At 46.4% G+C, this 21,104-nt stretch overlaps 1 protein-coding gene across 9 annotated transcripts in view; it reads right to left on the reverse strand.

The window, feature by feature from the left end:
* TRPS1 (transcriptional repressor GATA binding 1) overlaps positions 1-19,301 on the reverse strand; it is a 211,281-nt gene extending 191,980 nt beyond the window's left edge. For 4 of the 9 annotated variants that reach the window (XM_085221598.1, XM_085221601.1, XM_085221599.1 and 1 more), the window contains exon 1: positions 19,172-19,301. Coding sequence is in view for 1 of the 9 variants with exons in the window: in XM_085221597.1 (XP_085077723.1) it covers positions 18,531-18,540 (10 nt within the window). In the remaining 8 variants the exon portion in view is untranslated. Of the gene's footprint in view, positions 1-843; positions 1,034-18,530; positions 18,898-19,171 lie in introns of those variants that run through there. The other 5 variants (XM_085221597.1, XM_085221593.1, XM_085221595.1 and 2 more) reach the window with 3 other exon arrangements.
* Positions 19,302-21,104: the final 1,803 nt, after the last annotated feature.

Below are 21,104 nucleotides of genomic sequence, written 5' to 3' on the forward strand. Positions count from 1 at the left end.
GTCGTTAATCAGGCTGCCTGGGAGCTGGGTAGAGCGAGGGAGCAACTGCTTTCCGCACCGCTTCCTGCGATAAGGCGCCAGCGCCGGCCGCCGGCCGCGCACGCACGGCGGAAGCAGAGTCGCGGAGGCAGCGCCCGGCGCGGCGTGCGAACCACAAGGCGATCCGCGGCTCCGCAGCCCCGCGGCGCGCATGGGCACGCGCGAACGGATCCCTCCAGCTCCCGCGCAGCGCCGGCTCGAGGAGCCGAGATGAGGCGGAGAAGGGGCAAAACGCCGAGTCTGCCAGCAGGACGAGTGCAGCCGACGCGGATTCGCGCCGCTCCTTCCTGACGCGGCCCCAGCACCTCCACGCCGAACAAAGGCAGCCGGCTCGGTGCGGCTGCGCGACCGTTTGGTTCGCTTTGGTTTTAACGACGATCCCGGCAAAACTTCGCTCAAAGTCTTTCGCACAACGTGCCCCCTCCCCGCCCCCTTCCTAGGGCACCACGAACTCCCACACGGAACTCTACCGGCGGTTGGAGCGGGGCACGAACGCCTGCAGCCCCCGCAGCTTCCCTGCGCACCGTGCAACGCGAGTCTGCGGATCCCAGCCTTTCCCTGTCACGGAGCCAAGTGCGGGCAATTACTTACACTTATGTAGACTTCTATAAGAGATAACAGTTATCTCTATTGAAAAAGCACAAGCTGGGTTGTTTTGCCTCTCTTTTTTTTTTTCCCCCCCCTCATTACCAAAGCGGTTAGAACGCGGGGTTTCTGCGAGGGCACAGATTCGCCCCATCCTCCACAGCACCTCCTCGCCCCGCAGATGGGTGCACAGTCCCGAAGGCCGGGCAGAGCTCTCACCTGCTGCGGGCGGCCGCTCGCTGCCACGGCCGTACCCGAGCCTGAGCCCGCTGGTCCCACTCGGAGGGCCCGGGGGAGGGAGCGGAGGGCGAAGGCGGAGCGCTCACCGCGGCGCCGCTGAGGCCCGGCGGTGCCCCCAGGCAGCCCCGAACCCGGGTCCGGGTGCCGCGGGCCCTGCGGCCTGCACCGGCCCCGCCGCCGAGATAAAGGCGAGGAGCGACCTCCACATTCTTAATGCAAATGAGATGCAGCCCTCGGGCGCTCAGCAAATTGCCGATGCATTGGGGATGCCCCTGCTCTCACAGCTCTGTTTCCACATGTGCTGAAAGTTGATGAGGGCTGCTCCCGTTTTTCTTCCCGCCGCGGCGGGGCACGGTGTGGCGTACGGCACCATTAGGTCGACACCGCGGTCAGTTGGCTTCCACTGAGCCTAAACCTGACGGAGCCAACCTCTAATGCCGACGTTAGGCATCTCCGAGCCAGCAGCTGCCGTTCAGTACATACGGAGCCACCGGCTCTGCTCTCGCTTTTTAACCAAAACGACCCGTTCTCATACATTTGGGACAGGATTTCTGCTCAGAAGACCCATCTGTCTTTGCAAAACAAGGATATTTCACATGCTGCATAAACATTACGTGATAGCAAATGACAGAGGGCTCCTATTGTCTCACTATGAACTCACGCGTGTTCAAAGCAGACATTAAAAACATGATTCACCGTAATAACATCACCCAAACAACTATTTAAAGCAATCCAAAATATAACATTTGGGGGTGGGGAGGTGAGCATACAATCCAGCTACCCCTTCCCACCTCACAAAAAAAGACACAAACTCCAATAACAGCAACGACTACTACCTTTCTACTTTCTGCAGGAGCACAGCAGGGTTTTAACAAGATCACATCTCGCTTTCAGTTTCACTCACCACTGAACGAGTCAGCATTGAGGACTGCGTTAAAGAGGTGTGGGTCACTGCTTAGGAGTTACAGAAAGTACATCGGCACATTAAAGACAGAAGGAAAAAGAACATTATCATACTCTATAAGGCGAACAGTTGCTAAAGCAGAAGGTATGACTCTAATAAACTGCTCAACAAATCTTTTCCTCCCCAAATGCACGTACATACATTGCAACAGGAGCTCTGAATACTTACTAAAGTTATGAAGAGGAGCAAATGGTTATCTGTTGCGTGACTTACAAAGCCAGAAGAAAAAGGAGCAACTTTTTCATGGTAGCCTCACATCGTATAGGCTACATGAGCCTCATTCACATCCTTCTCCTTTCCCTGCACTTCAGGATTCAATGTGAAGAAGACAGCCTGAGCATATTCATCTCAGAAATCCAAAACATTGCAGAGACCACACTGCAGCAACAGATGAATCTGCTTCACACGCACTGACGTACCTCCTCCACGTCTGAAGGAAATTCAAGCTCCAGTCAACCCACAAGAGACATGTTGCCTGACTGTACCTTGATGGTATTGTTTATGAAGAAGATGATTTACACACTCGTAATGATTTAAGCAGCTACTTTGCATACATTACAGAGAACGTGGAACATGTGACCTGCTTCACAGGGCAGGATTATACCTCTGTTCTTGTTGTGTCATGTGCAACCACATTATTTAGTAGTTAAAGCCCAAGCGAGCACTCTGGTATTCCACTGCCCTTGCCATGTATGCAGCGCGAGAGTTTCGGCATGCCTCTGAAACCAAAGCTTAGCCTCCCAACTTCTAAAGATAGACAGCTAAATAAATGATATAATTGTCAAAGGGGCTCAGTCAAACCTACCACATGGCTCTGCCCGCTCTGGATTATGATGCTGCCTGGCAGTCTTTTTAGGACAGGAAATCTTTCATGGTGTTAATAAATTGGTAACAATGATCATATTCTTAGCAGCCACTCCAACACAAACTTTCATTAGCACTTACACAGCCTTTTGCAAATCACTCAGAACCTATGCATGATCATCATCAGTTAGGAGTAAACAATACAACTGAATCCTTTTTTTCTGATACTGTTTAAAAAAAAAAAAAAAACTTCAGGAAAAAAAAAAATGGAACAAGCATTGAAAAAGCAGTTGGGCTCATAGCCTGTCAGTGCTCCATCATAATTTTGGACTGTTTTTATTGATCTATACACTTCTTATGCATAGCTTCATTACTGCTTTGATAATTACAAGATAATTAAATACAAGACAGAGCATGTATCATGCTGGGGAATCATTAAATGGGTGAACTTTTGTGCTGAAAAGTGGAATTCTTTCTGTCACTCACAGAGCGGTGAGACATCAGTAATAAACAGGAACTATTCTGGAGGTGATCCAGTGGCCCCAGCAGAGCCACAAAGGGCAGCAGCAAAACATGAGGTTCACAGTCAAATCAAAGTCCTGCCACAGAGGCCTCCAAACTCAGCAAACACATAAACCAAGAGCATTTTCACACACAGCTCTACCAGAACTTCAGAGCGACATCAGAGCAAGCACAGCACTTGCCTTATACTATGTAAGCAAAAAGTCTTAGTCTGAAAAGTTCATATTTAAGGAAAGTGAGCAAAACTGGATGGCAGAGGGGAGGCATCTCAGCAGCACAGGAGTGAGGACACTCACACTCTGCTCACAGCCTGGCTTGCTGTGACAGGAGTTACTGAGATTCCCCGCGCCCTGGCTCACCCATCAGTACAATGGGTGCAATGCTTCATCCTGTCCTTAAGAGGCAATTAATGTTTGTAAAACACTCTGGGAACCCTGATTAAAATGCACTGCAGCTCTGTGATAAGTATTCCCTCCCCAAGAACAAGCGAGCTGGGTGCCGATAGCGGCAGTACTGCCTGCTGGCTGGAAAAGCAAAATTATCATTCCAGAAGAGAAACAAGTGCTTGACCTATGCACACCTGTAGGCGGACCCCTCTTGTATTTTCTTTTTTCTTCTTTTTGGTTACTGGGTGTATACTGCAAAGAGAAGCAGTAAAAATGGGTAATTAAGAAGCTTTTGAAAAGCCCTGGTATTTTCAGCAGAGGATCACAGTGGGCCGTCTTCAAGAACACTGATGAAGAACTACATGTAATTAAAAATAATAATTATTTGTAATGCTCCCCAAACCCTATTTTCATTAAGGAAAAAAAGAAATCACTTTAAATATGAATGCTTTATGAATAAAGAAGATTTTTTTTTAAATTGATGAGCATTCATTTTCCCATAGAGTCACATAAAGTCTGAGTAGTTCACGTAAAACAATTATCAACATTTTAAACCACATTTTCCCCTTGAAAATAAATAAAGAAATAAGCATGCCAAAATCTTTTCTGTTCATTAAGAGCCAGATCCAGCAGAAAACATCTGCAGACTTCTAGACCAAGCAAGCCCTGGAAGGCCATGGGTACTGGCTGCACCTCGTGCCAACCCCAAAAATTTGGCTGGGTCAGAAAGATTTAAACAAAACAAGAAAAGCCCTGCAGCTTTACATGTCTGGGAATTGTGGAACTGCGTTAGGTTTATGAATAAAGAATAAGGGTGAGAAAAAAAAACAAAAACCTTCTTTTAGAAAGAAGATCCCTGTCTCTCCTGTCCTCCTGGTGCAAGACGGTGGCTCCACTCCCTCCAAGGGTACTCCACACACAATCAGCACCAGCAGCCGAGTGCACAGGGTTCACCTGCACTGCTGCAGTAATGAGATGGGAGGCCTCCAAATCTGTCCCTGTGAACCAAAGAACCCCCAAGCATCCACCTCAGGCCTCCCTCACCGCAGCCGGCCAGGCGCTGCTACCAGCCTCTGCTGCAATTGCCGAGCCCAGCTGCCGTGCCTTAGCCAGCGGCCTGTCCTGCTTGGCGGGCCAGATCCTGAACATGGCCATGGGTTCCTACCACGCACTTGAACAGGCTCCAAGCAGCAGTGTAGAAAAGGGGCCTCGGTGAGCACGAGCACTCAGCAGCACATATTTAGATTCTGGGCTACCCTGAGTGTGCGTATGCAAACACATGGGGAGAATTTACAGCCTCAGCACGGATGCCTGCTGAAAGAAAGCGCAGGTTTGGGAAGTACGCTTAGGACAAGGGTCCTGTGACTGCAGCAGGTGAAAATTAAATGACCTGTTGGTGTAGCTGCCAGGTTTTAAGACTTTTGACAGAAACAATGGGTTATTCTGATGAGCCTTTCTCTCCGCTGCCCTTTCGCAAAGCCAAGAAACCTGCCGCTGGTTTAAGTCCTGTCTTGTCCTCCCCGCTCAGAGGATCAATCAGAACCCAGCAGCCGTTAAAGAGCGGTTCACAGTATGCCAATGTGCTTTCCACTGAGGCCATCCCCAAATGCTGGGTTTGCACCGTAAGGATGCCTACTAAACAACTGCTGCAGTACATTGGGCTAGGAAGATGGCCTGCATGCTAAGACCCACGCCTGAGCAGTGCACAGTGGGGATCCATGCCATGCCCACATCACTGCAAGAACTCTGCAGGTGTGTATTTGCAACACTGTTTATACGGTGCTGAAAGTAGACCACTTTAACAGGCAGTGTGCACAGCTCCCTGTGCCTCATCAGTGTGGCCCTCGACACAGGGGACCTGAGACAAGCGGTCTTACTCACATCCACTATGCGGCTCCCCTGCGTACACAGACTCTCAAACTGTAATCAGACAACTTCTAAATTAAAAGAAATTCTTAAAATGAAAACTTTATGCGTTGAAATGAGCAAGCTAATATTAAAAACAGCAAAATGAGAAGCCAAGAGACTTGCATTTAACATGCAGAATAGGTTGGATATCTTAAATAAATAAAATTAATCTGAACACGCACTAAAGTAAATCATGTAGTCTAACAATGCTAGATACAAGTAATCATCATGTTTATCACTACAGCTTTATGTACCTGTTGGATTACTGCTTTCAAAGCCTTAACAAATGTACCAGCGTCTCTGAATTAAAATACATTTTCTTTATGCTAAATTTGTGAAGGTGCTCTTGTGGGAAACACTGCATTCTACATACATTTTTTATTAAAAAAAAAAAAAATGCTTACATAGCTTCAGAAAAAAAAAAATGGCAAAAATCCCAACTTGGTCCATTCATCCTTTGATTTTGTCTTCGCCATAATATAATTCTATGAAAATGTTGCCAGAAATAAAGTTAATCTTTCCAAGGGCCTTTTCATCTTTCTTTAAAACCAGGGAGTAAGTAGCTTGAAGTTCTATCAACTCTGATGTACAGCACGCTACAAAGATGGGATCTTTGTCTCTTTTTGCCCATATTTAACATTTACTGAGAAAAAAAAAAAAAAGAAAAAAATCCCTTGCAAGTCTAACTTCTGCCTAAGCAACATCTCAGTAAAACACTCAGATAATGTTGCACAAAGCAAAGTAACAGCAGCAGCAGTATCTGTAAACCTATAATTAAAATCCAGTGTTTTCCACACAAATTAAAAAAATGCTTTAAAATGCATCTGCCCATTCTACAGCGTGGTTCCAAAACCCATAAATTACCAAATCTGTAAGGAAATTCACCATCTACTGGAAGAATAACTCCCGAGATAGTTCAAGGAAGGAAAAGCTGAAGAGCCTGATAACCAGGCTCCTAAGTCAGAAAGAACAAAATATCCCCCTTTCATTAAAAAGACAAAAAAAAAAAAATCTTAAAAAGGTACACAATGAGTTAGCTTTGCAGCGATTAATTCAACAACTGCAAAGCCTAAACCTTCAGGCACTTAACCATGAAACTGTCAGTTCTCTTTGCTTGACGATAAAACATCCAGAAAGTAAACATTAACTCCTGTGTTTTTCCTACGTGCGTATTCCATCATGAAAAGATGATAAGCAAAGAATCACTAAGCAAGCTCTGCAGAGGCTTTTTATACTTTATTCTCTCTAACACAGAGGTAAGATGTGCCCCAATTCCTTTCCTTTTCTTTTCTCACTGGTACCTCTAATAAGCTCATATTGTTCACTAAAACTTGACAGAATGGACTGAAAATCATATAGCCTTTTTCCCAAGAAGTAGTGTTCATCACAGCAAGTCAGTTTTGAGAAGAAGGGGTCCCCTATACAAATCATATTCTTTCCGTATCAAGCACAAAACAAGCAGCAGCTCTGGCTCACACGAACTCCCAAGGACACAAATGGAAGCTCTGCCCAAGCAAGGAATGCACAATTATGGGCTGCATCACCTCTGCAGAAAGTACACTTTTAAACAAACTGCAAAACTGAAAAAAATCAGAAGAAATTGAAATAGGGCATGAAAGTGCAGACGTTGGATTAGAAGGATAGATCAACATATTTATCTGACCTGTGAGTATTTATTTAGCTCAAGTGCATTCTTTCAAACAAGATGCCTATAAGCAGCCTTTTGATGGCTGCTCATAATCAAATGTGTCACTCGTGAAATTACAGCGTTTGGGTAGGGTACCGGGCAACTGAAAATGGCTTTTGCTACAAGTATGTCACAAGCAAACCTTTTAGTCACCTCAGAATTGCACTCAACCTCACTTCATTCCTGTGTACTGGCTGCGTGCGGGCTGCTCCTCCGGCACACAACTGCTGTAATCGTCTTGGCAGTAAATAGCAATCAGTAAATACTAGTTACCGGGCAGATATGTGCCCCAGGTACTCTTTTGGCTTTCTTGTCCCCCATTTCTTTCTTCAAGTCTCAAACTCTTCGCTTTGGAAAATACCAGGGCAGAAAGGCATTGAAATAAATAAATACAGGTAGTGAAATAGTGAAATCCTTTAGCTGGCAATGTTTTCCCCTCTGAAAGGACAAATTCTTAACTCCAAGCTGCTCCAGACACTGAAGGATTAGATCCTAACCAGGGAAAACACAGGAAAATGGTAATAAATATCTCATGCTAATCCACGGGAACTTTGGTCCCAATGTGATTTTTCTATAGTATTCTACAATAAATGGCATTACAACATCCATAATCTCAGCTCATATATCAGAGCGCTCTCCCTGCTCTCCTTCTTGCCCTTCCCTCTTTCATACAGCACAGTTTCTAAGAAAGCATCGAGGTACTTTTCTGCAGTGGGTTCAGCCCCGTTCCTGAACGAAAGCAGCACTTTTGCACAGTGCAGATTGCCACGACTGCATCTACAGCTGGCAAGCCCACCGTTTATGGCAGCATTACTCCATTAAGGTTTCATCCGAAATTCCTTCTGATAAGACAAAGAAAGTCACCATTTGCGGAGTGAAAAAAAATTCATAAATTGTATTCATATGCAGTAATAGCACTTCATGTCATGATGGATTTTACAATATCCTAGTTCCCTTTCCATTCAGACATCTGTCTTTTGGGCAATAAATCCTGAAAACCCAAGAAGGTAAAGCTTGCTTAGCCATGAGTCTCCTTTAACCCAGTAAAATAAATTCCACAGCTGTCTTCTTTCTTTCTCCTGTGACTACTTCTTAGGCTCCCTCCCACTGCCAACAACCACTGCCACACTGCACTGCTGAAAGAAAAATCTTTAAAAATGCCAGCTTTTCAGAGTCTTATTTTTGACCCAGGTAGAACAATTTGTACCATAAAGTTCAGCAGCGCTAACCGGTTACCTCTGTTAGTACAGATTTTCCTACACACAAATTAGAACTGAGAAATCACTGAAGAAAAAAGGTAGGCAAACCCATTTTAACCGTTCCTTAGATAATGCAATACCACAGCAAATCTCTAAGGAAAGTTAATCTGAGACTGCCATGAACACCAAATAAATTTGTACCACTGGGATATTTAAGGTCCAATAAATCTTGCTTTCCAATGGTTTTAAAACTCCAGAAAACTGCTCAGCTCTAGACTCCATATGTTGCCGCAAAAACATCTACCTGAAAGCTACCGACTCGGATCTGCCATCTGTGAGAAATATTTTCAGAACATACCCGTGTTTTCTAAACTACCAAATTATGAAAACCTTCATTAAGAAAAAAACAAACCACAAACACCCATATATACATTTAGAAAAACCAACCGGACAACTTACTCTCTTTCTGTTTGCATGATAATGCTCAAGAAAGTTGGTTAAAAATGACCCTATTTCCAATTCAAATTCTTATTAATTTACTTGAACTGTCTCATGTTGCAGTCAACAACACAAAAACAACATCTAATTGCAAAAGAAAGTAATATAAAAGAGGGAACAATAAAATCCATCACAGTTCTGAGATGCGTAGTGACAGCAAGAGAGCAAAGCGCTAACGTCCACCTAAGAAAACACACTCCTAACTGCCTATTTGATATTGCTAAAATACCAACAATAAATACAAGAAAAGAATCAGGTAGCATAGAAAAGCATATGTACTGCTCTGCAACTTTCCCCAATTGGTTACATCAAAAGATTTTGCGGACAGTGAAAAATCACAGCTTACCTCAGCCTGTCAAAAATACCCTGACATCCATAGCATCGCATCTATCTTATGGTCTGCTTACACAGACATACATGCAATACTGGAGCTTCACTGCTATTGATTTTATCACCTTTTAGACACTTGATGATAGAAAAAAAGAAAGTGGATTGTGAATAGCAAAAGGACTGAGAAACAAGCGTGCTGTAAAAGCCTACGTTTTGAATTCCAGTTTTGGAAGTGAACTGATTTCCAATCCGAAGAAATCCTATAAAGGTGACAGACCAGCCTGTGGTCATGCTGAAGACCTGTCTGTGCTGCGAAGCACTGCTTTGGCCATAGTGAGCAGAGAAGCAAAGTGCAAGACAGCGTATTAGGAAGTGTTCTTATCAGTTCAGAAAGACTGCTTTAAAGTGATAAAGGGCACCAAAGTGCAGCATAGGTCCCAAAGAACCACAGTTCTTAAAATGCAATGCAATAAGCCAGCTTTCTGGTGAGGATCAGATCTGACTGCAGATGAAGTTAGCAGAAGGTTCAGCACGTGCGAGCAGGGAGCAGATCAGCACCGCAATCAGAGGGTTTTAATCAATTCTTAGCGGTATCTAAATTTCCCCCATGTTGACATGTGCATCAAGTGAGATTCACTCTTATAAAAAGCATTTACCTAAAAATCAAAGCAACCCAAACATCAAAAGAAAACAAAAATTACACTCAACTCTGTTTTCTCACTAGTAAAGTTTGTGTCATAAACAAGGGCAGTGATGCAAAATGAACTCTTGCCTGGATTTGCAAACTTTTCCAGGAGTCATAATATCTTGCATTTGATGACGTCATGAAACCAACCACAAGTAAAAGTTGGGTTTCAATTTGTTCTGCTTTTCCCTCATTAGTCTCTGTGTCAGAAATAGAATAAGAACCCTCATTAAGTCACATTAAATTCTTTAAACTCATTAAGGGCTCAGAAAAAGAACAATACCATCACTGGTGTTTTTATAAAAAAAGAAAAAAAATGTGCAATACGGATGGACTTCAATTTACAAGTATTTTTAGCATATATGTATGTGCATCCAGCAGCCAGAGTGTGCAGGAGACACAGAGAGGCAGAGAACAGAGGCAGCGAGGCAGAGCATACCTTACACATGACAGAATGATACCTAGATAAAAGCGGATTAGGCACGATTGCTTCTTACTTGATATAGATGAAGCACATATAGTTTCGTACTCTGAGCTGCAACAGAGCCGTGCTCTCAGCCATACCCTGCCTTTCTCTGCAATTAACCATGCCTTCGGGATGTCTTCCAGAGAAGGAGACAACCTTGAGGGCTACGCAAGCAGCAACAAACAAGTGGAAAGCTGACTTCTGGTGCCGGGACTGTTTTGATTGCTGGTGCTGTAGCTTAGCAGAGGAAACAACACTGTGTGATTGCAGCTGAGGACACATCTCCTATTCACGCTTACAGACTCACACGTAAGACACAGGTGTGTGCCGGATTTCAACAGTCTCGGAGAGTGTCTCTGGGTGTGCAAGGGGTGGGTGTTTGTCAGAAGATTTATTGTAGCTGAATGACTCAGATATACGTTGTTGATAACTTCTGATCTTCCCCCTATAAGACTGGAAATATCAGCTCAATGCCACAAGATGATTTACATTGCTACAGTGCACTCAAACAACTATCACGAGATTAATTTAATCCACTATATTTTTTTTTTTCATCCTGATATACACAACACTCTGTAAGCAATTCAGTTCTAACAAAAACTTCAGCTCTGAAAAGGCTGGAGGAGACTCCCACTCTTGTGACAGCCGCAGAGACAGCCCTGCTCTGAGTGCCCCGAGCCAGGTGCCCGGCACAGCCACCCCGCTCCCAGTGCGGGGTGTCACTGCTCACCTGTGAGACATAAAGCAAGGCACATGGTGAGGCTTGGCTTTGCTTTCCACAAGCTTTTGCCTCAGGTATCTGGGGCAAGGTTTACTTTGTTAACTGTGCATGTGCATCTCTATGGGCAGAGGAGAAAGCTCAGCAACGAGCGGCGTGTACTGCATTTTTGGTTTATCCTGTGTGGCTGCAGCTAGGGAATGCCTGATCAAGTGTACTTAACACATCCAAAAATAAGAGCTCTTAACAGAAAAGCAAACTAACTCCAGTTTGAGAAGCTGAAATAAGATAAATCTTTGTTTTATTAACCAAATGCGCAAAGCAGTTCTTCATCTGCACAGCAAGCTTTGGATGGGGTTCCACATACGCACAAGCTTTCACTTGAAGATCAGCGTATGAAAAAGTTGAAAAGAATCACACTTTGAAAACAGTGAAAAACTTCTCCCCCCCCAAAGAAAACTGCTTTGTTCTAACCGATTTTGCTTCCATTAAGCCACAACTGCACACAGGAATTTCAGGCGATACTTCACTTCAGTATCTACCTGTTTCTCTCCCCCCCCCCCCCCCCCCCCATACCAATTGAGAATTCGGTTTTTGTGTGGTTTTTTGATTTGATGTGTTGTTTTGCATGGCTTTTTAACAGCCCCAATAAAGTCACTGGCACATTCAAAAGCAGTCTGCAAGGTATCTGTCTAGGCAGAGTATTTTATCATTTTCCAATTAACTACTAGAAAATCTGTCCCCACTGTTTTTGTGAACCGCCAAGTTGTATGTTTAATTTTTTAAGTTTTAGTGTGCATTTCAGACTTGCAGACTTTGCAAAGTAGGTCAAGAATACCCAAAGGATACACATTTGAAGGCTACAGATAGCAGAACACACCATTTACGGCTTTGTATATACACATCCATACACATTCTATATAATATAGATAGATAGATTCAATGATTTAAACACATTACATCCATACAGTGCGTTTCAAGAACATTCAGATATTTACACTGTTAGATCACCACTCATTTTAGACCTACACTAGTGCCAGCTGCCAAAAAAGAGTACACAAATCAAAATATGTTACCTTTGTTCAAACAATACTGCTGTTCATTATATAATAGAAACTGTCACGCTTAATCTTCCAGGAACCAAGAACTGGTACATTCTTGGACCAGAGGTGGCTTGAAATGGTTTGAGGCAAAACTGAAGCATATTGTTTAAGTAAATCTTGCTGAGAAACATAAGCACATTGATGATTTTTAACATTATCTTTTATGGACTTTTCTTCAGATATATTAGTGAACTAAAAACGCTGGCTTATTTTCAAAATGCAGAGATTAACACCATGGTGCTTCTTCTGTAACATTTTTACAATATCAAATTATATATTCCCCTCTGCACTGTCAGTCTGACTAAAGGAACGTGGAATCTGGAAGGGATGCTTGAGAACTGACGCCAGAAGGAAGCAAAATACTCACATAAAAATTGTGCACTGTCTTAGCGAACACCTCAAAACTTTTTTCCCTTCAAGTTCTCAGCCCTATCTGAGTACCCCAATGGCCATGGCAGGCAGTGAGTCGCAAGCCACAGTGTTCATTTTCCATCAGAGCACAAAAAGCACTGCCAATAGGAGCATTCAAAAATGCCTATCGTGTGATATAGATAAATATAAGGGGTAGAAATGCCTTACATTCCTCATAGTTGGAAATTTTAAAGCTCATACGTTCATTTGACAAAATGCTAAATAAAAATAAGTGCACTTCACTCATCGAAGATCTGTGTTAGTGCAGGACTTCTTCAGATTTCATCTGTAACAACATGGATTACATACAGTATTCATCAAGCAGACACAACCCTCCTTCCAGACACACAGCCACACACCACCCTGCAGAGGCCAATCCTGCAGCTCTACCGAACCAAAAAGTCCCCCTGACGTCAATGCGTATTTTTCAAGAATGAGAACTGCAGGATCAAGCCCAAAAAGCGCTTACGAAGATGAGAGGTTACTTCAACAGATTGAATGTTAGATTCAATAGAAAGATTGAGGCAAGACAAGTCTGGGGTTTAAACCCTAGGGAGGATTGACATTTAAAGTGTTGCCACTGAATTATAGCTCTCCACACTGGGTGGGGTAACCTCCTACTGGGTGGAGTGTCTCCCCTAAAGGAAGGAAAAACTGGCACAAGCCAACTCGGTCTTTGAAAGATTTCCCTACTTGCCAACTTATGAAGTCGTCCTGACGTCAACTTCGTCAAGAAAGTCTATTGCCCAACGCCGACTGTTACCGTAGAAAGCTTGTCTGCGCTCGAAACCCCAGCAGAGGTGGGAAAGAAATTAAGGAAACAAGTCAGAAAACTCTAAAAACAAACAAACAAACAAAAAGAGAAGGAGAAAAAAAAAAAAAAAAAGATAATACACTGGATTTTCTTAAGTATCATCATTTATAAAATCCTTCCGCTACATTTTCTTGTTCCCATTGTCATCCTGTGGACACAAATCACCAAGTCTTTAACCAAGCTTATTGTAAAACTTGGTTGTTTTAAAAATATGAGGTGGAGGAAGCACAGAAAGCAGCCACTCTGCCAGACAGCATCTACCATCCTCTGAAATGAACGGTGAATACCACTCCACTCAGTGCCACTGACAGGTGTAAAATCCTCTCATCCTGGTAAAATAATATTAATTGAAGGTAGCTACAATATTGTCCTCTTGGAATGAAAACAAACTGCCTCTTTGAAGTAAGACTTTGGACGCTGGGTTAGAGAGAAGGGAAAAGGGGCAAAAAATGAAGCCTAAAAAAGAAAAGGCACAGGGCATCTCAAAATGCCCATTTGAAAAAAATAAAAATAAAAAAAAGAAAAGAAATAATAAATCAGAAAACAGTTTAAGTTACCGTAACCTGAAATGCACCAGCCATCACAAAGAGCAATTGGAGAAATCCAGCAGAGCTCAGCAGGAAAGATTTTTAATAACAGATTGAAAAACAAGAATAAAAATAACTGCATCAACAGGGCCTTTCTTCCTCAGGCCACAAGCCCGTTTTTACTTGAATTTTTAAAAAATGGCAGTTTGGCCACTAAAACCAATCCAGAACATTATTAAAAGTTAAAAGCTACCAATTACTTCTGTCTGTTCTTTTAAAGCAAAGTTTGGCATTACGTCAGTTGGTTTAAAGAAAACAAGAAAGAGAGAGAGAAAGAAGGAGAGAAAGTTTCCTGCTTGTATAAATTAAACCACCAGGGAAGGTGTCTAGCCACTTGTAAAGCATTTATTACAGGTTTTTAAAGGGCTAGTAACATTTTAAAAATTAAATATTTTAAAATAAATTTAAGGGAAAGAAAAAATAAAAGTCAATCAGAGCCTGGAAAGAAAGCAGACTTACGAGAAATTATACGTGTGCGATGCAGCTAAAGAAAGAAAAAAAATGAGCACTGGGACTGAACTCGGCGACTCAGCCCTCCTGTACTGGAGGCAGGAGCACCCCATGGGAGCCCACCAGGACAGCACTCCCAGGTCCCACCAAGCGGCACACTGGGCGTCCCATGCTGGGCAGCACCGCGCAGTAGAGGACTTCTCCAAATTTCCTAAATCCACGTACAGAAATCCGCAGCAGGAGTAAAATTCCTTAGTTAATGCAACAGGCTGATATAATAAAAATCACCGACAGAAAGTTTTGCATTTTCTATTCAGTTTTAGATGCATGTTCCACTGGCAGTGTTATTATTAGATTTTAAAGAATCGCTTTAAAAGGTACTAGAAAATAAGAAATCGATAGCACAAAAGACAAACAAAACATAGATGGCTATTAAACAAAGTTCCTTACGCACGGCTGTGCTGGTCCACCTACAGCACGCTCCTCCAAACCCCGTGACACCAATCCAGCCGGACAGTGCTCAGCCGCACGATGCTCCCAGGCTGCCACAAAATGTCCACTGGAGACTAAGCTGAGGCCATGGCGCTCATTCTCCCATCACTCCGTGTTTAATCTGAGCCCCGGTCTGCCTGACAAAATTGGGAACAGGATGGCACCGCTCCCTGCCCTGCCCCAGTAGCACTGCTGAGCTCTGGGCACTGCACATCTGGCCCCGCATACAGCCCTGGTAGGGCCTTATTGATGAGGTGAGACCTACATCAAGGAGCAGGCAGCCAGCATCATCCACACGGCAGAACTACACGTCTCGCCCTTGTAAACATTTGCTCTTTAGGGGTGTAATTGTGCTTTAATCCTTCGCATCATCCGATAGAACTCATTACTTGCTTTTTTTTTTTTTTCCTTTCAATTAGTAAACACACTCCAAAAAAAGCAAAGCCTAGAAAGTTTTTACACACAGTAAGAAGTGAACTGAAAACAGTCTTCGAGTAAGCAAATGTTCCCTCTTTGGTGCAAGCTTATCTTAAGAAAAGAAAAAGAGAGCTCCATTGGCACAGTATTCAAAAATGAACTCCATAATTCATGACAGTACCAAGAAAAAAGTTGTTCTCCTACTCCAGGAGGACTGGAAAGGGCACTTTTATTTATCTTCCAGACAGACAAAAATAGTAGAACCTGGACCAGATATGCTGTAATTAATGTATCCAAAGGTCAGCAGGCAATGGTATTTGTACAATAGATGGGTGCAGACTACACTGGTTTTACTATTAATCACCAGGACTGGAAAATGGCATTGTTTTCTCACTAGGTAGGAACCTCAGGAAGTTTCAGAAACAAAGAAGAAAGAGTATGCCTTTTCTCCAAGTACCTGTCCGCTGTTACTGCGAACCAACTGCATCTTGCCTCCCGAGGTGCAGCACCAGGGACAAAGCGCGGAGCTCCGTGCGGCCCGGATCTGCCAAAACCAGCCCCAGACTGCCCCATGGTGTGTGGAGGAACTAAATTAAGCAGGGCAAACACCGACTGGAACGCTGTCAGCGTGCAGATGAATGGCCTCATTTTGCACCCCAGCTGAATATCTCCATCAGAATATATTTCTGTTCGGCCCGATACTTTTACTACCAGGTGGCAGTTTATTTTAACTGAAACTGTATTAAAAATGTAATTTATTTCCACTTTACTTGCACCTAACAAAAAGGGTCGTCAGATTCCCAGCCCGTCGTGTTCAAAAATATTTCGCCATAAACTTTCTCACAATGTTATATTTGGTGCTACCCACAAACCTTTATTAAGGCGATACTGCCAGCACGGCTGCCGCTGAGATCTGAGACGGTTTCTATTAAGATTATTACATTAAAATATTGTCGAGAGTTTATAAGAGACATAAATATTCATATGTATACGCCCTCCCAAACTCAGAAGGAAAGTTCCACATAAAAAGAACAATTTAAATACGTACCCAAAGATGCCTGTTTGTAATTAAAATTTTGGTTTTTCCCTACACGCCTTTGCTAATTTTTTAACTCTTTCGCACTGTAATGTAAAACAGTTTTGTTTCAAAGCGACTGCCTGATAAAGTGCTAAAAGAGGTAATTCACACGAACAGAAAGTAATTAGTCATTGTTTGCACAATGCTTTGAAAATAGAAAACCCTCTGTGTCAGCTGGCATTAAAATATAACATGCCTGAAACGCAGAGATCTAACAGCAGCCACTGCACCTCAGAGGCACTCGGGTCCACACGGGGCTCAGCAATCACAACATGTGAATAATAAAGCTCCCCACACGCAGCACGGTAACAGCGCACACTGTGCAAGTTCCTACGACTGATGCGCAACACATGATAGAAACATAACCCTGAGATGGAGTCATACAGTAAGGCTGAACTCACTCTATCGCTAATACAGACGGAAGCACCCCACTCAGCAGCGGCATAAATCACACTATGAAGGCATTAAAATAAGCGAGGGTAACCTGGCTGCAGCATGTTTGATGCCCAAGGAAGTCTCAGATCTCTAGAGTTGCTATTTACATTTTTTCTTTTATTAACATTACTATGAAATAGAGGAAAAAAAAAAAAAACAACAATCCTTTTTACTGAGAGCCCAATGAGGATCCAACATATATGCTTGGAAGCTGATGCAACTTTGCCCTTTACTTACTTTGTCGTGACTACGTACACGCAAAGTTTCAAAGAGAGAGGAAAGTTCTTATGTGCAACAACAACAACAACAACAGAAAGTGAGGACCGGAGCGAGCATGGTGGGTTATGGACTGACTGATGTGCTCTGTCTGACTTCTCCTGATCCCATAAAGGCAAAGGAGCCTTCTGCTGCCCCGAGCAGCCCAAATACATACAGGCACTGACACCACTGGTTCTGTGTGCCCCAGCAGCAGGTACACTTTCTTCAAGAGGAAAGAAGAAAGTCTTTCTCTCTATTTTTCACTCTGTAGAGAAATGTTCCACTGCTTTGGTCTGACCGCGTTATTAACAAACTTTCATTCAGCGTTAAAAAAAGAAGAAAAAAAAAAATCTTTCAAAGTGTTGATATCATTTCCAGACAGTCCTGTCAGCATCACAACTTACAGGAAATAGCTGATGTTCTCAAACAAGCCCTCTATTTACTCACAGACCCGGAGCACTTAAAAAAGCTCCTCACCCGGTGAGGTTTTCCCTAAATGTCACCGGTGGGATCCGTGCTGCCGGACCCACGAGGGAACCTCGCCGCAGCCCAGAGCCCTGCGCCTTTCATTCCCATTTTGGCCACGTCAGGACCTGGCTCTGCCCGCCGCTCTCCTCCGCTGCCCCTCGCCATGTCTCACTCTGGCAGCCTCTGCTGCGCGCTCAACTTTTCCTAAAACCAACAGGAAAGTAACATGATGCCACCGACATCCCCGGCTGCAGCTGAGGAGCGCTGCCGGGATGGCACTTCGGTGGCTCCTGTACTGAACTCGATAAAATAAAACCGGAGTGTAGGGAATTGCTGCTTGTTCCTATCAGCCTTCCAAATGCGCTCAGCGGAGGCAGTGCGCTCCGCACCTCCAATAGACGCAAAACGCTCTGTTTGGAGTAGGAAATACTTTTCCTTTTGCAGCGGGATACACCGGGGCTGTTCTGGCTGCTGCCGCGCTGGGACCCACTGGGATGGCACTGAGATACGTCCCCTTCAGCTCATCCCTATCTCCAAAGTTTACCAAAACATCACTGATTTTAAATATATATTTAAAAAAAAAAAAAAAAAAAAAAAAGCCGGGGGGCCCAAAAGTTGCGCGGTGCCTGGAAAAAAGCCCCTGGCGTCACCCTGCGGAGCCGCAGCTCCGCGCCCACCCCATTCATTGCACCGCGGACAGTACAGGGCAGCTCCGGGCTGCCGGGGAGGGCAGCGCCGCGGGCAGAGCTTCGCCTTTAAGAAGGAAAAGTTTTACGTCTCTCCGTGCTCTGATTGCAAAAAAAAAAAAAAAAAAAAAAAAAAAAAAAAAAAAAAGGAAAAAAAAAAAGAAAGAAAAAAAAAAGATGAAAACAAAACACGCAAAACAAAACATAACGATACCGATCCCACCGCGGTGTGCACGGACCCCAGCCCCCCGGGGGGAAAAAAAAAAAACAAAAAAGGAAAAAACTTTTCCCCGAACTTACTGCTGCTCATGGTGCTGCCTCCGCGCCCCGCGCGTCGCGCTCCGCACTACGGCTGCCGGCAGCGACGCGGGGCCGTGCGGGCGCAGCTCCTCGGTGCGAGGCGTCCTCCGCCGCCGCCCCCCGCGCCGCGCCGCGATCCCTCCCCTCCCCCCAGAGCGCCCCGGGCCGGGGCACAGCGCTGAGCGGGGAGGGCAGAGCCGGGCAGAGCCGCGCCGTGGGCTGCTCCCCTCCTCCCTGAACTTGACCCTCCCGAGCGCGGCGGGGCCGCCGCCGCTCTGCTCTCGCCCATTCCCGGCCATGGCACATGGCTTTGACCCACCGCCGGGGGGGGCGCGGGTCGGGGTGGGGGGCACCGAAAAATCCCTCTGAAACCTGAGAAGCGCACCGGCTGCGCCCACCCCCCTTCGTGGTGGTGTTGTTGGGGTTTTGTTTTTTTTTGGCTTTGTTTGTTTTTTTTTCGGGGGGGCTGCCGGGGGGGCACAATGTAAGGGGGGGGGGGGAGTTGCCCCCCCCGCCCCGGGCACACGCCGCCAGCTCCGCGCCCCCGCCCCGCGCCCCCCCCTCAGCCCCGGCCGCCGCCGCGCCGCCCCCTCCCGGCCCCGGCGCCCTCCCCACCGCCCCCCCGCCCCCCCGCGCCGTACCTGTTGATTAACCGTCAGCGGCGGCCCCGGCAGCCTGGAAGATGGTGGAGCCGCGGCGCGAGCCATGAACCGTCTCCTGCTGCCGGCGGAGTTGGCCGCGGATTATGTGGCGGTGGCCGGGGAGCGGGGGGGTGGGGGGGGGCGGGGGGCCGCGGCGCTGCTGCCTCCTCTCCCCCCTCGGCCCCGCGCCGCGGGGAGGGGGCGGCGGGGCCGGCGCGGGGCGGGGGCGGGGGCGCGGCGGGGCGGGGGGCGCGGAGCCGGGGCACGGCGCGGCGGCGAGGCGGCGGCCTGGGAGCGCGGGGCGGCCGGCGCGTTATCAGGGACTGTTATCGCTTGTCAGGACCTCCGTCTCCCCGCATTACGTCAGTTTCAAGACACCAACACTATTAATATCAAAGGAGCCTTCGCGGAGGAAAGCGCCACCCCAGACGGAGCGCCCTTAAAGAGACAGTGCAGGCGGCCCCGCCGCGCGGCCCGCGCCGCCCCCCAACGCCGCCGCCTCCGCCGCGGCCTCAGCGCCGCCGCCGGGCCGGGCCCGCGGGCACGCGCGGCGCGAGGGGAGGGAGCGAAGGAGCGCGCATGGCCCGGCCGCGGGCATAGGAAGAAGTGGAGGGCGAGCAGCCCGCAGGCCACGGCCGCATCCCCCGCCCCGCTCCGTCGCTCCCATCGGAAGGCTGTAATGCCTCCCCTCCCCCGTTTCCCTGTGCGTGCGCCGAGGGACGCAGGACGGGCTTGGGGGCTGCCGGCACCGCCGCACCGCCGGCGGGTGAGCCGCGCAACTCCCCAGCACGAAGAACGGAACCCGGCCGTGCGGAACTACCGCAGGGAAAGAAGGAGCGGGCACGAAAAGGGGTGTTAACGTGCGTTGGGCACCGGGACACTGTTATTTCTGCTCCTAGGGGACTTCATGCGGAGTGGGTTTTCCTCCTGTCCGCACGGTTTACACGGATCCCACACAGCAGTACTGCTCTGGTCTGCTGGAAAAGAGTTAAATCCGATAGTGTCAGAGATGGAGCTGCTCCCCCCAAATGTGACATAACGCTTTCCTTACATGTCTATCCTCAACACACAGTGAGCTACAAAGGATAAAGCCTCTAGAGAGGCACACGGAGCCTTCCCGTATGCATGCGATGTCTCTAAACTTATTCCTCATACGCACTCAGTTCGACCTGCTGGCAGATGGGCAAAGCGATTGCTCACGTAAACCGCCCGGCAGCACTCAGTTCCCCGTAGCTTCTGCTGTAGGACTGCCTGGCGGACAGCAAGGCTCATAGGTGTGGGGTGCGCTCTATGGGCTCCATGCAAGGTGAGGGCTCTGTGGGGCTCCCCACAGCCTCAGCACAAAGCAAGAAAAGTAACGTCAGAACTCAGAGTTTGCTGTGGTGTCGGGGCCACGTTCTGCAGCACCGCACTACTGTGCAGATTCTGCCTTCGTAAATCTCTCCTCAAACTGAACTGCAGTCGGACAAACTGCTCCCATGAGTGCAGCGAGCACAGCTCTAACAGCTCGGTGCATCTGTCCCGCATGCTCTGCTTCGGGCTCTGCCACTCTGTTACCACCATCACCTCGTGGAGCTGCGAAGGGTTAATGCCAGCAGGTATTGGTGGGCACCTCAAAAGTGCTGGACTGGAAAATACTCAAACCAGGGTTATTCCCCTTTACTTCTCTGCTATCCATTGCTTTCTCTTCGGCACAAGAAGCGATGCCCCACACCTCAGCTCCTGCATTTCATCCACGTTCTGACATAAAACACAAAGGTCGGTGATCATGAGAGCAGGTTCTAACATGAAACCCTTAGTAAAACACATGTCTTCCACCTGTAGTGCAACATGAGATTTGAGCTTAAAATACATGTTCAGTGTGGACACTTTTAGGGGGAACTGCAGACCCCATTCTGAATAGGGCTAAGAAGGGCAAAAGGAGTCCCTATAA

The sequence above is a fragment of the Meleagris gallopavo genome, chromosome 3 (genome assembly GCF_905368555.1).
Source record: "Meleagris gallopavo chromosome 3, MGAL_WU_HG_1.1, whole genome shotgun sequence".
In the NCBI taxonomy this organism is placed as follows: domain Eukaryota; kingdom Metazoa; phylum Chordata; class Aves; order Galliformes; family Phasianidae; genus Meleagris; species Meleagris gallopavo.